Consider the following 17329-nt stretch of genomic DNA (forward strand, 5'->3'; position numbering starts at 1 on the left):
CTGAAAATAATCTAATTTATAAATTTACCAAAGCATCCTGTTGACCGCTCAATCGTCCTTACATTGTTGATATGTAAACATAACCCTGACTTTGACATTAAAGAAAATAACTTCACTTTCACACCGGTTCCATCTGTGAAAGGCATTTCCCTATGATTTTTCTTTGACAAACAATCAATTTAAAAAATGAATTTAAACTGTGTTATATGTGCAGATTTACTAAGTGCATCTCAGGAAGTCTATGTAACACTATGCGGTCATATTTTCCATGATGGATGCCTTTTCCAGTGGCTCGAAAGGTAGGTGCTGATTTTGCGCCAAAATACACAAGCAGAGATGACTCAAAAAATGTTTCTTCTAGATCAAGATCTTGTCCACAGTGTCGAGCAAAGTGTGGTAGACGAGACGTTCATAGAGTATATTTTAATATTGCTAATCTTGACACGAGCAACATCGATGTGGCGAGTGTTCAACAGCAGTTGGACGATATGAAATTGCAGATGATTGAAAAGGAGCGAGCGTTGAATAAGGCTTCCGAGGAGATTGAAACATTGAAAGCCGCAAGGAAGAAGTGCATGTATGTAGGATGTATTATTATGATATAGCCTTTTGATTCCAAAATATAGCTGGCATTGTATGCAGACCCGAGTGGGATCCTTATCATTGTCATCAACGACACACCAACTGTTGTCCAGTCCAGGATTACCTTATAAGGAACTCCACCCCGGTTTACTTTGAGTTCCACCAATTCGATATCTAAAGACTGTTGGCTTTTGACTTTGCTCCATATCAGGCAACATCTGCCGCGTCTTCTTTTTCCACTGTAGATATTGGACTTGTAAACTTTTCGGGCTGGATTATCCTCACCCATATGAATTAGGTGACGGTCATGATATCGTTGATAGATTTCGTCATTATATATATATATAGGCTATAGAATCATCCACCCTCATGTAGGGGACCAAAAATACTTCACGGGATTCTTCACTCAAGAGAGTCTGCGATTTTTCTTCCAAGAACCCAAGTGTCCGAGGAGTTCATGAGAAATGGCAGGATAATTGTCTTGTACGGTAGGAGCTTTGACCCTAACTCAATACCGTCCCCCGGCCTTGGTTCACGTAGCCATCGATTAAATAGTTCTTTACCATCGTTTGGGCTTAAAGTTTCCATCACTCGTGCCTCTGTCCACAGCTTTCCCTTTTCATAAGTTCGAAGATGGTTACAAGGAAGCTTTCCTTTAATTTGAGCATTTTCCAACCATATTTTGAGAATATATTTTCACCGCGCCCGGTTGAGCCTCCTTATCTTGACGACGAATTCGGGACAATGGAAGAATATATGTCCTGGGTCCATGCGTCATTATTCCATCTAAAGCGGTACAGATACTGTATATTTCTTGCTTCACAGAGAGTCCTTTCGATTCATTTCCTTACAGCCAACGCTGTTTAGTCTGATATTGTCCTAGAAACAAGTACCCATAACTGTGACTCCCAGCAAGCACTCATACTTATCAGACGGTAAATCGAATTCTCCTTTCAGTTAATTGCCCTTTTAGGCGTCTCTGGCCGTATTGAGTAATAGATCGCACCAGTTATGTTTAATCTGCAGTTGTGTGTCAGCCCATCGGGATTGATCACTACCCCCTTTTCGGTTCGTGAACTTGAACGATCGCTTTCATCTTTTCATCCATCAAACCAGCCCTTGCAGCAGGGACTTCACCATCCTGATTGTCTTCATTTTTATTATTCTAGTTTTTCTTGGATTAAAACCATTGCCAAGTATATGTACCTGAATACCCCCGCTGTGACGGTGTACCCTCGGGGTCTATTCTCCGCCTTTATTATTAGGTAGACATTGCCTTGGCATAGACTGGTAATTTCAAATTAGAAAGGAGTTGCACCGTCGAACGTCTCCCTTTTACATTTTGCTTACTTAAAAGAGACCAACTTAGTAAAATTCAAAGTTTCTTTTCTTTTTCTGTCAATGCCCTTAGACAAGGGTGGTTTAAAGAGCTTTAGGCGTCAACATGAAAATGCGCTTATTGAATAAAATTATTTTGGCATGACAAACAAATACAATTTGAGATATGCTTGTTTCACAACACTTTTTAAAATGAAAAAAAAATGAACATCGAATACTATGATAGATTAATTCTTGCGAATAATTCAAAAGTCAGATTAAAACTACCACATCATATGGCACAGTAAAAATATGGTGATGACGAAGGTATAAGATTTACAAAACTGTAACAGCAACTAATGGGTAGTTGTATCAGTAAACGCTTCGGAAAGCGCTGTGGTGTTGTTTTGAGACTTCTAAGACGGCAGTTGTATTAGAAGAAACCCCCGCACTGGCTTCACAAATCATCTTTGATCGTCAATTCTGCCTGGTTGGAAATCCCACAGCAATATTCCACGTGAGCTCGGCTCCGTCAGAAATGCCCTGAATTTCTGAGGGGCCTCTTATTCACTGGTAAATATCTGGACTCACGTTGTCTGAAAGCTCTGCATACTACAGCATATTTAATGTGGAGCAATAGCATCTGCATGTGTGGTTTTTTTTAATCCTATCAAGCGTGGTTCTATAGTACTCCATACGTTAGGAAGAGACGAATCACGTCTGTGTGTGGAAAAAATCCCATTTTCTTGCAAAGGTCCTCTTGCCTTCTTAATCTTCAGTTCTATGTTTAGTCTCCAATTTAATTTAGGATCCAGGAACACATCCAGATAGCATACTTTACATTCGAGGAGAGCCAATCTTTGTTCATTTAGGAGTGTGGGGTGAATTTGCCTTTCAAGTAGTCCTGTTGAAACTTGGAGAAACATCGCCCTTAAGAGGATGCCCAGAACACGCTCTAAGTTCTTCAACTCGAAAGAGATGAGGCCAAAAATTCTTCGCGAACTCATAGCCGTGTCTGCCCGCTTTCGGTGTGAAAACCGGACGTGCTTGTCTCCAGGAGTGCGGTAAATTTCTACAAGCGGCAACACAAAACTTTGTTGCTATTTCTGACTCATGGTATTATGCCATTCGGGCCCGGAGATTCATATGCAGCGAAAGTGAACTCAGCTGATTTTTTCCTCGGAAATTAGCAATTAGCAGTAATCTCACACGACTTCTACTTTTCTTGGCCAGAATTTTACTGAGTCGCTGGTTCTTTCAATGTTCTGACAGTTAGCCAGGACCGCTTCCTGGCAGTCTTGATGGCTGACTTGTACCTCTTCTGAAAAATCAGACCATCTCCAGTTCTACACCCTGAAAATCCCATTGTCGATTACTACATCCGCGAGAATCCTGGGGTTTTGAAGACGCAAAGATTGCACGAGCTTGTCCTTATTCATGCGGATCTCCGACAAAATGCGAGCCACGACTCTTCTGGGAATCGCGTATGAACTTTACGCCCTCCCAGGTATCGTTAATTTTAGCGATGCGCGAACCGAGAAAGTGCCTAGTGAATTGTTTCTCGCATGCCATGATATGGAACCCGCGGACCACCTGGGAGGAAATAAAATAGGAGATGCACGGAGAACCCTATGTTCGTTCAGAACTGTCATGCACTCAAAGTTCTTCACATAAATTAACAGAAAACCTTGCATACTTGAAGCGACCAGTTTCCGGTTTCCCGACTTGTTTGTTTGCAAAGTTTGAGTCCCTCTGTAGGTCACAAGAGCCATCTTGGGAAAATGTCTACTCTGGCTAGCCCGGCCACCAGAGTCAATGTATCAATTTCAAACTGAAGGTGCTCAAGGTATTCCGAGTCCGCATACTATAGACCAAGCTTGACCATGCTGTTCCCTGCGTATGTTGTTTCATCTTGGCTTGTGATCCTATTTATACCTTTTGTAGTCCAGGGAGGAAGGCCCGGGGTGTTGCTTCGGTTCATCCCACACTAGATCCGTTTGCCTCTAAAACATGATCAGCAGGCAAACAGACTATCGGATGCTCGGATGAAGCTGCTTGCAGTTCGGCCCTGCACACTCTTGGCCCATCCGAAGACAATTCCTGTTAGCTACTGTGAGGAGGTTGTGTGATAACTTGACGAATTATGCAACATTAAACCCAAAGCATTGTCAGACCATACCGTCACAATCAAAGAAGGAAGGCCAGTGATGGATCACATTCTCATTCGATACTTCTCCTGCATTATCTATTGACGTAGCGCGGCTGATAGAGATCCTGTCCAAACTGGAGCTACACATTCTTTTGGCCGAAGGATGTCAAGGTGTCGACCTGTACGGGTCAATTTCACCACCTTTCCTATTTTTTTCGATGACTTTAGTCAATCCAATATCCGGTCACAGCATCCTCCACTACTACATTTCATATATTCTACGTTAAAAGTGTGATTTACCTGATAATTGTGCAATTAAGGCAAAATTAAACCCTTAATCACCAAGGCCAAAGGTACTACCACAGTTTTTCAATTTTTTAAAACACAAAAACAATAAGATTCAATCAATTTAAATATGATTTTTATTTATCTTATTTAGGAAGACTGTTTCCGGATTAGAGCGTGAACTTTCGAAGCAGCAATTTCTTATGTTTTCCTACAATGAACAGGTAAGTCCATTAACCCAATTACCGCTTGCCAGATAATTTAGAGACGCTAAATGGAACAATCTCCTGATTAAAACCAATTCAACTTTAGATCAAGAGGCTAGAAACTGATAACAAAGCTATAGAAGACCTACGCAAAGAAAATCAAGCCTTAAAATCGAAAAACAACTTAATGACTACCATTCAGGACGTGTTAACCTCATCACATACTGAGGTTGAGAATATGTTGAAGGAAAAACAGGATCCAAATACCCTTTGTGTTCTATTAGTAACGTTAAAAAGGTGAGTGAATAATTTTTGCATTATCTCTGAATGATGCAGCGTAATATGGGTTCATTTTTAATGCATTCCATACCCAAAACTATGTAATTCTCAAATAGAGGAATGAAGTCTTTCATTGTTCACAAGGTGAGAGAAAACCATTTAAGGATTTGGTTTATAAATAAATACTTCCGATAATGACAGCTCTTCATATCATATCTTTCCAGAGAGCTTCGTTTATGTGAAAATAAAAGAAATGAGTTGAGAAATGATCTGAAGGCAGCACAGAAAGATTTGCGGAATGAACAAAAGCTCAAAGAGTAATTTTGATGTCTAAATGTTTGTTGATTTGGAATTATTATTTTGGATTTCTTTAGGTCTCTGCAGGAGAAAATATCGTACCTGGAAAGTGCAAATTATCGCTTAGAGGAAGCAGTGAGTGGAAATCAGAAAGTTAATAGTGATGAGAAAACTTGAATGAATTTAATAATTCTAGGTGAAGTCCCTTAAGGCTGCAGAACATGTCGACCTGACTGAAAATGAACCTCCATTGTCATCCTCAATGACTTTATCACCTGCTTTTAGGGCTAAACTTGTTCATATCGAAAGAGAAAAGAAGACGATGTTTAGCTCATCACCAAATATTGTAAGTGGTTTTGGATAGTATAGGATTAGGGAATACAAAGGACGAACGCTTGTGATGACGTATGAGATTAGGGGATGAACACAAAAACATTCGAGTTGGCTAAAGTCAACTAAAAGTGCAAAAATATTCCAAAAACTTGGAGGAAATGGCGAAATTAAACGTGAGGATTCGCTCACAAGGGGACCTCTCTAGATATTTCAGTTCCTCACACGCCATTATCAAAAAATTGCAGCACTCCGCATGCACGATTGAGGAGGGATTTCCACGATGGATGACATCCTCAGTCAATATCTCTCTTGCCTCAGATTTCTAGGATACGCGACCATTTGGGTTGCCGATTTCGCTTGGCATCCTAAGATCAAAACAATTTAGGATTTCGAGGAGAGGCGGGAATCAAAAGGTCGCGTCTCCTGAAAATTTGAGGCAAAAGAGACATCGACTGAGTATCCGCCGTAGATCGTCTCTCTCGAGCGCGACATACGGTCCTTGGGTTTTCCGGCTCCGCGTTTGCAATGTTTGCGCTGTGCTGCACAATATTCCTTTGTATATCAGATTTCAGTGAAGTCCAAAATATCGGATTCATTCAAGTCATTACACCCCTTGCGTGATCATCACTTCCCTATCTTTTATTAGCAAAAAAATTCCTTTCTTTTTCTCTAGTCGGAAAGAATCAAAATAATTGAAGAATCAAACTCGCCCTACTTCAATATCAAATCAAGTAGCATAGGCCTAGCGAACTTACTCAAAGCCAGTGATAATATCCGCAATAAAGACCCGCCATCACATAAGGAAACAGCAGTTGGACTTCTAAGGAAGACAAGTAGCGATGTTTCTGAGAAGGTAAGTAAAATCCACATCTACCAAAGCTTGCAACAAAAGTGACATAAATTATCCCTCGATCCAGTACTCAATCTTCAAGAAACCCCGGTTAGAAGTTCAATTGAACCAATTGAATCCGCATCCTAATCATATGGTCTTTAATGGAATGGGTGGAACTGAAAAGAAGGATGACTTTTCCGACTTTATGAAACGGAAACCAATTTGTGAGATGAAAATGAAGACTACACTCAGTGATCGATTGAAGGGTGGTAAATTGAAACGGCTACCAACGGCTCCACCGGCCGAACAAAAAACCTTAGATAGATTTGTTTCAATTTAATTTATTATGTTTAATAGTGAAAATGTATTAATATCTATTTTTTTCATTGATATCAATTAAGTATGAAAATGTTAGCATATTGCTGGACTAAGACTAATATATTACTTCCGATAACATATATATTTTTTTGATCATTAGTATCACGCAATATTACTGGAAAATTGAGGATAAAAACATGGAAAATTGATCCAGGTTTTATAGGACGCTGCGATGCACCCATCTCGATCCGTATTGTGGGTAAGCTCAAGGCTGTTATCTAGTTTTTGGCGTAAGTTACCAATTTTTTTCACCATCTTCGTATTTTTTTGCATAAAAATGTTTCAAAGGTCAACACGAAGACTAGTCTTGCATTACAACCAAACGATGGACACCGCGAATTATATCTTCTTGTATTTCCTCGTGAATATTAAAAACATCAGTCGGTTATAAATAATATTAACTTCTAACAGTACAAATCAAAGAAAGCGCGCTTCAAAAGCCAAGCATACGTCGCAATTGATATTCATTGAATTTCCAACCTTCCAATCTGCGTTCTCTTCTTCTAATTCGCGATCTTTATCTTTGCCGTGCCGGTCCATTCTTCCTTCAAATCGACTTTGCAGCCTAAATCACGTAGAGCTGATTTCAAGTCTTGTTGAATTGTTGGGTGCGCAGTCATGGCAGCATTGAGTAAGTCTTCGGCACCACAACTTAGGAATGACTCGCATTGGTCTCGACACCTAGACACCATGTTCCGAATAGCCCAAGCTGCATTTCGCTGTAACAACCCCACAATGAATAGCAATTCAATTTCATTCTAATCAAGAGCTATTACCTGAACAATTTTGCTGTTGGCATGAATTTTCATTGTCTCAACAATTGTTTCCGGAATAGCTGTTTCGAAGAATGCTAAGCTGTTCTCCTTCACTCTTAATGTAAGGGTGGAAACGCAAATTAGCGCAACTTTAGCAAGAGTCTCGTTTTTCTGAAATTAAAAGTACTGACTTAGTTTGAGGCGAACATCTCAGTTTTAGTGCATACCTTGTGTATGTTAAGCACATTGTGTATTAACGGAGCAGCCCCTTGTTGCACAATATGGTGCTTAACACCATCGTGTCCTGCTAAAGCTCGAAGGAACTTGAGAGATTCTCCGCAAACCTTCAAGGATTCGGGGTACTTTTTCTAAAAGATCGAAATGGATGAATAAGGACCGAAACTGAGACAGAGAAATCACCTTACCAATAAATCCAGGGCAAATGTCAAACCTCCAGCATCTTCAACCATTACACAAAACTCATGTCGAACAATCAAACTGGCAATAGTCAGAAGTATATCACAGATAACGTTCTTATCTTCGTACTCTACAATAATTCTCTTTTCTTATTCTGTTTTCAAATTAAACACTAGGGAGTGAAGCTTCCCCTAAATACATACCTGAAAGAAGTTTTGTGAGATCTATCAGAACTGCATTGGCTAAGAGTTTTCCATGTTCATGGGCATGTCCAAATTCAACCCGAATGTCATCGTCTAGAACAAGACATCGAAATACGGTACAAACATCACGTAAAATCTGAAACAGAGACCATCGACCACTTATTACTTCCAATTAACCCCTTCCTTTTCTCATCTCTCACCTCGGCATTTTTCAGTCGGATCAACGGCTTCAATTTGTCTATAACATCAGCCCCTACTATACTTTGTCTGTTCATTTCGTGCATAATACAACATTTGGCAAGCCATTGCAGAACATCACGAATTAGAATTGGATCCTTTTGTGTTTCGAGTATTTTTATTGCAATTGCCAAGTCTTCGGCATCGAATATATCTGGCTGATGGTTGGTTAACGCGATTGCGGCTACTAATGCTTTGTGTAGTAAATCCGTATTTAAGTCAGGTTTTGATATTTCCTTTTCAAGTATTGAAATTAAGACTTCATGGGCTGCTAATTTGCCTGCCAATACACGGTGTGGCACGGACTGTAAATGGTATTTTGATAAATTATAGAAGCTCAGCTAGCGTTGTGATATGGGTCTAAAAATGCTACCTTATTACATTCCGATTCAAGGATTTCTAAATTGTTTATCAAGACTGGAGTTTCGAGTGGACTTTCGGTTGATATATGTCCTTTCAGCCTATCTAATGCTTCCTTAAGTATTGGCTGACCAGTTTCGCCATTGAAAGTTAGATCCTTTATAATGTTGCCCAAATTGACTCCCTAAAAAATGATAATTGGTAAAGTTGACCAACGATCTTGCATAATTTATATCTATCGAAATGAAAATATTTTGGTAGCGTTCTAACTACTGCATTGATGTCTTTCTAGCCACTTAGATGGATTCTTTGCAACCTTTCTTGCGCTGTAATTGCACTCTCAGTCAAACCTTTGCAAGAGGAGTTTCACTACAAAGCGAACTGTGAGAATTCAAGCAAGTATTGACGACTTAGTGATGATGCTCAAGAAAATGTTCCGAAATAATGTTCAAAAGGTAAAAAAAACATTTGAGGCTATGCAGAATCTATGAAAATTTGTAAATACATAAAAATTATCCTTTTCTTTTCGTTACTTAGCTGATTATATACAAAATTGCCACAAAACTATGCTGTGGTATGCTATTGCAAAGCTGGGGAAGATAGCTACAGACATGAAGAAATTATTGGCTTCAAAATTTATAAACACTTCCAATCAATGAATGATAGCAAATTTTTTATTAGACCAAGCTAACTATAAATTGGCCTTAGTGAATATCTTGGAAAATTAAGTGAAGACGTTACGAACAAATGAGAAAATGATCTAAATCGATTGCAAGTTTGTGCGAAGATATAGAGTCAAATTATTCTGAACAAGATGTCTTGGATGCAGGTATGTCTCGTTTATCTATTATAACTACGTATCAATCTCTACAAATATTTGTTTCATAATGAAGAAAGCTTAAAGCCGGAGGAAGTAGCGGCGAATCCATGCCATCTTCCAATTACAACTCCAATCCAAACGTGAACAATACAAATAACAAGTAAATGCGTTAGACCCACGCTCCCTGACAGCAATAAAAATCACATAAGGCTGACAAATTGTCAACTTGGCAAAATAAATTAATCACTTAAATCTGTGAAAATATCGTTTTTTCAAAAAAATAGAAAATATCTGATCTGTGAATTAATTCTGGAATTGCCTCTAGTAATTGGCTATCTAGAGTTTTGGGCAAAATGGAGTATCAATTGCGTGCAGAGCAGAGGCAACTTTTTAACTGTTGTCTCACTTCAGCCTTAAACGCAACACGACTACAATTGGTAACCAATTGCTGGTTGGTTTTCCTTACATTTCCAGATTCTGGACAAGGCAGCGAAGATTGATCATCAAGCTCAGTACCATCGTCGGCTAACGATGCTTCCTAGACATACAAATTCGTCTTCGCCTTCGATGCTTTCCCCAATAAAGCAGATAGGGGGACTGCAATAACCCGTCAAACTGAGAACCTTGGTTTTGTTGATCAGTCCAACTCTATTTGCCTCACTTTCCAAAGCCATGTCTCCTTGAGAGAACAAAAAGATATCTTCATCGTAGTCGAGGTGTTTGAGAGAAGATCCCATCGTCTATTGAAGCTCTTCACGTTCTCCAGACAAAACAGCCTAAAAAATATCACTGATAAAAAGAAGAAATGATATCAGTGCTTTCCTCTGAGATTTTACCTCAGTGCGACTTGTGATATATACATTTCAACACCAACACCCATGGCGTAAAACACTAGGGGAGGAGGTGAAACGTTTCGGGAAGTCCTGGAGGAGAGCTGAAGTACATATAATGGTAGCACGTAGGTGTGCCCCATTAAAGGATGAAATGGCAACCATTTACTCGAAACAGCTGTGAATTATGCCCACCTAAATCACTTAATCCGATTTTGAGCCGAACCCTGAGTGCATCCAATTAGTGTTGGATCGCACTAATTAAGAAGGTGTGTCAACCCTCCTTTGGGCAAAAGGTACACATTATGTTAGAAAAATCAAGTAGGGATTCGTCCATGGGAGAAGAAGAACCACTTCTCGAAAAATAATTTCCGAAAAGCATTATAGGAACCTGGGAACCAAAATTCCCCGATGTGATTCAATCCGATACATTGTTGTTTTACAGCCGTAATTGCATACATAGCATTGAAATTGAGGTAGAATTTCGTATTTCGCCAACACCAGAGCAGTTCATTGTTCCAAAACAAACGAAACTCTGACTTTATTGTGAAAAACTAGTTGTAGATTTATCATTCAAAGTATTACCCATCTCTTCTTTTACTTTGTGATCAGAACGGAAATGTTGGTCAATCAAGCCGTGTGATTGGGGGAGCAACGTCTGAAAAATACAGCAGGTAGGCTGGAACTTCCCAAAAATTCTCGGCTCTCGAAGGAAAAATAGAACATCGAGCAAGATCCCAAAGTAGTCTCTGATATAAGGAATACCATAGAGGCTAAAGAATATGTCCCATCCTTCTTTTTAGAGATCACATAGGCTAATTCATGAAGAATTCACGTGAAGAAAGCCCAGAATTTTCAAATCATCTTTACCGTAGTGGTTTTTTCCTACAATGAGGTATATTTTCTTAATCGCAACTACGCATTTCGGGCATCTGTTGTACAACTGCCACGAGTCTCATTTGCCACCTTTCTGAGCAGCTTCAAATGCATGTTCTCCGTGTCGTGGTTTGACCTATTTCTCTTCAGGTCCCGTAAGATTGCCAGGCTTTCTTCCGCATCTAGAGTTCTGCTGTACGTGTAGTCCCTAACTACCTACAGATTGTTCCATATGATACTGGGTCCTTTCTCTATGATGTGCCATGCTATCATCGATTTAAGCGATGCGTTCTTCCTTTCATTTTTCCTGGCCTTTTTCGCATCTCACTCTCTCTCTTCTCCCATCAATCCGAACATTTTATTTTGTATATTTCGTTGGCTTCATGTTTTCATCTTCCATCTTTGGGGAGTCCTAGGTTACTTTTGATTTGGTGTATCCTACTCGGTGATACCATACCCATATCATCGTCAGATGATAATTCTTTCATCATTTCTTTTAAAGTTTTTGCAAAGCCGCGTGTGCGAGTTTGCGTCCGCTTTTCTTGACGATTTGATGAAGCATGTCGTTCCCCGCTCTTTTTAATGTTTTTCGTCATGAGATTTTCAATGATCGTTTGTTGAAAATCGATCTTAGCTCCATTGTCGATGATGTATTCCGTTTGCTTTATAAATCTTTCTGCACTGAAGAGGACGGAGGAGAATTTGTGGATCATTGTGTGGAAAAGAGCCATTTTATGTGGGCGAGAGTAATTTCTAATTTGTAGAGTTGGCCTTGGAAGACATTGTTAGAAAAATCTCGTCTATTGAGAGCAACACTTGCAGTGAAACAGATCAAATGGCCACGACTAGAAGCATATGCGAATTGATGAGGGTATTCGGAAAAATGTTGAATCAGCAAAGAAGGTTGATAGAAAATGAACGAAAACAATACAACATTTCTGGGCAAGGTACGCAGAAAAATCTTAATTTAGTAGAACATCGGAGCGACGAATAAATAATTTATTATTTAATTGTCTCCTTAATGTGCTCAAGAAAAATACTTTGAAAAAGACAGCTAGTTATAAGGCCTGTTCTGCTGTATGAGAGAGAAACTTAGATGCTGAATCGCATATTGATTCATTCGAGTAATACGTACTGCGGAATACATTTGAATCCGTGGAAAAATGAGTTACATAACAGAATCTATACAACTTTTTAGAGGACGACCGGCAACAGGTCATAAATTATCGATTCGATGCTTGATGGGAGAAAATCTAAGAGTATTTGAAGAGGAAATTCTTTCCGCCGTAATTGTGATAATTAGCTTTCAACTTTAGGGCTTTTTTCATTCTTCCTCTTGGAGCTACTGCTCAATTTTAGCAATTGTACTTTTTTGTCACAGATTAGCTCCCAATTTTCATATATCTAGGAATTTTCTTAACCGAGAGAACTTTAGTTACGCATAAAATGTAGCAAGCTGCTTCTATGTAATCAATAAAACAATGCTATCGAATTCCAGTAACAAATTGCATACGTGATTTTATGATGACCAGCTACATTTTTAGCAACCTGATTATGGCATGAATTTCTATGAGTATATGCTCTGCTTACTCGTTCCATTATTGAGTATTGTCGTAGTAACATTGCTTGTCTTCTGTTCACTGTTGCTTAAAATTAAAAAAAAAAAAACATTAAACATCAAACATTCAAAACTTGAAATGGTTCATGAGCTCGTTCTCTGTAGTTGAAAGACACAAATGGTTTTCCTCATTAATGGCATGGATTTATATTAGCATGTTGGAATGATAAAACAAACAAAAAATAATCCTAGAGGTCAACTAACATTTTTACATAGATCCCTTGCTATTGGCAGCAAAGCCAACTTAGCAGTAAATAATTTCCGGCCTTCCTTCTTGATTGGTTTGCACTGAATAACATCGAGGTTAGCTAATGGTATACAGTCTTTACTTTCATTGAATTCTTTTATCCCAATATAAAACCTGGAGTTACTGAAGTAGCCTACAATTTCCTAGAACGTTTCTGTGTGGGTTCTTCCAATCGTTTTATCAAGAGCAAATGTTATTTTAGTTTGCAAGCATGATGCGGCGCATCTTGGCTATCAATGCTCGTTTCCTTTGATAACACGAATCTACCCGATAGGCCTCAACATTTTGAATTTGGAATGAGAAGAAATCATTTGATCACATCTCTCAATTTTTCAAACTAAAGAAGAAAGGATCTTGCCGACACATTCACCACAAAGGGCTAAGTGACAATCTCACATTTTTATGAAAAAAAAAAGAAAAAACTTTTAGCATTTTTGCGATAGCAAGAACAACAGGGCATAGGGAACCCATTCGACTTGGTCTGAAACATATTATTTGGTTATTGATTGATAATGACTATCGACCGTTTTTTAAAACAATTTTTATCACGATAAAAGCCCCTAAAAATTTGACAGAAATATATTTACATGATTATTCTGAAACATGTTAGCTTTTACTTTAAAAACTGCTTGGAAGACGACCGATTCCACAAGCAAAGAAGTTACGGTTCTTAGAGGCAATTCACGCGCTTACATCGGCTACCGATTCAGCCAAATCCTCATAAATTTTGTTTATGTAAGTGTAATTTCGCAGTGTTTCTAGCGATTAAACTATTTGAAATAATTAAGGCTTGCTTTTTCGCTATTCAATAGTGAAAAAAAGCAAGTCTTAATTATTTCAAATAAGTTTGTTAGGTAAGAGCGGATATCCCTTGACTTAGCACTGATGAAGGGAACAAGTGGTTCCCGAAATATCGGTATTTGCAAGACCAATAAATAACACTAGCGAATAGAAAAAGTCTTAATTATTTCAAATAATTTTGTTTAGTTATGAGCGGTTAACATCGTAGTCGATAGGTGCCTTTCTAGGAGAATATGACGGATAAATCAGCTACCAGCCTTTTTTGGCGGGTGCATGTGGAAGTGGTAAAAAACGATGTGGATTTTTTACCCGAGCTTTTCGTCTCAATTCAAAGAATTCAGACAATCTTTTTTTATTGCTATCGGTAAGTCTGTGGCAACCCCTGCAGCCAATTTCCAATTTCAACATTTTACCAAATTTTCTCAGACGGCAGACGATCTTTAATTGGACGAAATTTTAGTTACCGAAACCTGATATTTGTCATTACCTGGATAGGCTTTAAGGTGGGATTTAAGGCTGTAAACCACTTCTGAAATTCACATTTTCCTCAATTCTTTATTGTTATTGCGAAAAGAATACGCTTATATCCTTTCGCGTAGTGGTAAAGCATAATGTAGCGAATGCGGAGAAAATTTTTTGGCACCATTTTTGATTAACTAAACAGAGAATACTTTTATAACTAAAAAGAAAGCGAAACGCCAATTTTGATTGACGAAAATTACTCCAATATAAACAGTCGATAATTATGAATCAACCTCCTACGAAATACAGAGTAATAGCGACCAGGATTAGAAATTACAGTCCACGGCGAATCAGTTGATGCCCTTTCAACTAAAAACGACGTAAAGAACTTTCTTGAAAACCTCAGGACTCACCATTTAAGAAAGCTTAGTTTGAACGTTTAAATAAAAAAAGAAAGAAAATTAAATTAACAATCTGAATTATTTCTCTTTTATTTTTTCATTTATTTTTTCCGCAAATATGCACATTTCGAAGAGAAGAGTAGCGCGCCTTCTTCAGTGCTAGAATTTGATTTCATTTGAATTCTAGCATAGGGAAAGGTAGCAAGTAGTCGTCGGAATATGCATAATTGCGGAACAAATGAAATTAGTAAAATTAAAAGGAAATAATCCAAATTTTTAATTTAGCTCTCTCGCACTATCATCCTAGTTCGAGCCGACTCCGCTTGCGAACGGGGCAAAGGCTGAAGAAAAAGAAGAGAAGACACTTTCATCTTAGTTGCACCCTAATTTTCCATATTTATAAGTTACTATGTGTGTGCACTTCTAGCAATTAATTTGAATTATCCTAAAATGGTTATTCGCGCGCCTTTCAAGTATTTTCTAATCCAAAATCTTGAGTTATTTCATCCATGCGATATTTACATCTTGAAATCAAACCAGCTGGACTGGACTTATCGAAACAACACTTGAGACAGACTTGCAAACAAAGCCATGACATCATACGGCTCTGCATTGTTTTCATTTCTTATAGATACAAGATACAATTACCTGAGCTTCAAATTGTTTTACAGTTTCCTCCCTGGCTTCGTCTGGACTCATTGAAAATTCCACGATATTCTCTTTGACTGCATCATTAAAAGTTTCTTGCAATATAAACTTAGCCATGTTAGCCACTTGTGACGAAACGAGAGCTACGACCACCGTTCAAATCATACAATCTTTAACTACTGAAAATGATATGTTGAATGAATGGACGAAACTGAAGTGAAGAAAGTATTGCAGTCGAGCATGAATCATATACTTTCGAATGTAGGCCGAACTTGGGATACTTACCTTATTCGGGAACTTGATTGCCGCACAAGGTTTTAAAGAAATGTAGCACCGAGTGAAGGCTGGAATAGCTAGAAAATCGGAAACGTAAGACGACTGGTTTGCTCAATTACAGAGGGTAGATATCGATGTTTTGTTAGTCTAAAGATTTTCCCGTCTAATAAAATTATGTTTACTAACTGGCAAACGCTTTAATCGAACACAAAAGATATTTACATTATCTTATCGAGCTACGATAAATCAATGAAATTAGTTCACCTGCTTCTATTCAATTATTATTAAATATAAATTCAAAAATTGTAAACACCGTCAAAAACAAAGCACGGACCCTCGTAATAAAAATTACACTACTTTCTGCCACTTTCCCTTAAGATTAATTTGTCAACTTCACTGGATGACAATTGGAAAACTGGAAGTGAACATATGTGTGTCAGCAATATTGTGAATGTCGATTGACCGGTAAAGTTTCAGCAGTTGGAAGCAAAGAAAGTGTATTTGGCCCAGTACGGTAGAAAAAGTTCTGGTTTCTCGGGAAGTCTTGCGGGGAACTGAAGCATATTGCCAAAAACTCACAACGATGGCGCCTAGATATGGTTGGCGCACTATTTTCAAAGGCAGCAGCGTTATATGTTATGCATTTACATATGTAAAAAACATTTTGAAAGAAAGTGTTTTAACTGAAACAAGAACCTTAAAAGTGGGTGAAAAGAGGTAATTTACATTTGCGATTGCAAAGTTTTCAATATTATGTGTTTCATATCCTTCCTCTCTTCTTCCCCTCGTCTCCCTTCTTCTGAACTAATTGGAATTCATAGGAGACTTCGATGCCAGACATCAAACAGGAAACACTCGCCTACAGGATCTAAAGAGGAAAAACCCGACCCGTTGTAAACATTATGCTTCCCTCTCCTCCCTGATTTTACATAAGTTACCTACTTTGATTAAAGTTTCTTTATTCCACTCCCGGGGGTTCCTCCCTTACGCTCCCTCTACTGACGCGCTTGCATTTTCAATAAGATTCTTCATTTGGTGTACCTGTTTCAGAATTAGGGAATTCTTATAAAAATCAAACTGGTGTTCTGGTACAAGACAAGACTCTTACATTATTGACTTTAATCTTTATAAATAATTTTATTATATGATACCAGCAGGTAAGGGTTAATTTTAATTAGGTTTCCTGGTTAACGAATGATTATGACTTCAGTAAATTTATATTATTGGGGGAAGCATGCATTTTCGTCATCGTATTGTATTGGAGCAGCTTTATCCGGCCTTTATCTGGCAGCTCTTCCACTATATAATTTGCTGTCTTTCTAGGATAAATGTGCAATTTGATTTCATTGTTTCGTTTATTTAAACGAAATCCAATACGTATATTCAACTACTAAAATCAGCCAATAAATTGTTAGTTACTCCAATGGGTATAAAGTTTCTATTCAGTGATTTCCGAAAAAGTATACTTTTTCCTTCGGGCATCTAACTGAAGTTCCATCCCCTAGTTTATTGAAATTTGTTACTTCGATCTTTTTAGTCCTTTCATAGTCTTCCACAAGAAGTTCCCACAACCCTTTTGTATAGTGAAGGATTCGGTTTTAATTCACTCCCACTTCTGTGGGAGAGCTAACACTTACAGGTTTTTTTTGAGATAGTCTGGTTCATTCTTTGATTTATTAGGAAAGGTGGAAGACCCCCACTTCACTTAAAATCTCTCTGT

General features: G+C 38.2%; 2 protein-coding genes across 9 annotated transcripts; one reads left to right on the forward strand and one right to left on the reverse strand.

The window, feature by feature from the left end:
- Positions 1 to 74: 74 nt before the first annotated feature.
- LOC119659266 (E3 ubiquitin-protein ligase TRAIP) lies at positions 75 to 6734 on the forward strand. Its single transcript, XM_038067265.1, has 9 exons — positions 75 to 299; positions 362 to 577; positions 4488 to 4557; positions 4646 to 4836; positions 5043 to 5135; positions 5193 to 5250; positions 5312 to 5461; positions 6122 to 6301; positions 6366 to 6734. Exons 1-9 carry the CDS (start codon positions 187 to 189, stop codon positions 6618 to 6620), a joined length of 1326 nt encoding a protein of 441 aa, XP_037923193.1. The 5' UTR covers positions 75 to 186; the 3' UTR covers positions 6621 to 6734.
- LOC119659264 (armadillo repeat-containing protein 6 homolog) lies at positions 6633 to 15994 on the reverse strand. 8 transcript variants are annotated; one of them, XM_038067263.1, is made up of 10 exons: positions 15874 to 15994; positions 15619 to 15686; positions 15334 to 15509; positions 8644 to 8814; positions 8234 to 8575; positions 8034 to 8169; positions 7839 to 7960; positions 7641 to 7781; positions 7435 to 7584; positions 6633 to 7377 (listed from the first exon to the last, which is right to left on the reverse strand). In XM_038067263.1, the coding sequence occupies exons 3-10, from the start codon at positions 15448 to 15450 to the stop codon at positions 7162 to 7164; spliced, it is 1395 nt and encodes a 464-aa protein (XP_037923191.1). In that variant the 5' UTR covers positions 15451 to 15509; positions 15619 to 15686; positions 15874 to 15994; the 3' UTR covers positions 6633 to 7161. The 8 variants fall into 8 exon arrangements, with proteins under 8 accessions (XP_037923191.1, XP_037923188.1, XP_037923190.1 ...); XM_038067260.1 differs by having other exon boundaries at positions 15334 to 15512; XM_038067262.1 differs by having other exon boundaries at positions 15334 to 15544.
- Between the last annotated feature and the right edge of the window lie 1335 nt (positions 15995 to 17329).

The sequence above is a fragment of the Hermetia illucens genome, chromosome 6, assembly GCF_905115235.1.
Source record: "Hermetia illucens chromosome 6, iHerIll2.2.curated.20191125, whole genome shotgun sequence".
NCBI classification, from domain to species: Eukaryota; Metazoa; Arthropoda; class Insecta; order Diptera; family Stratiomyidae; genus Hermetia; species Hermetia illucens.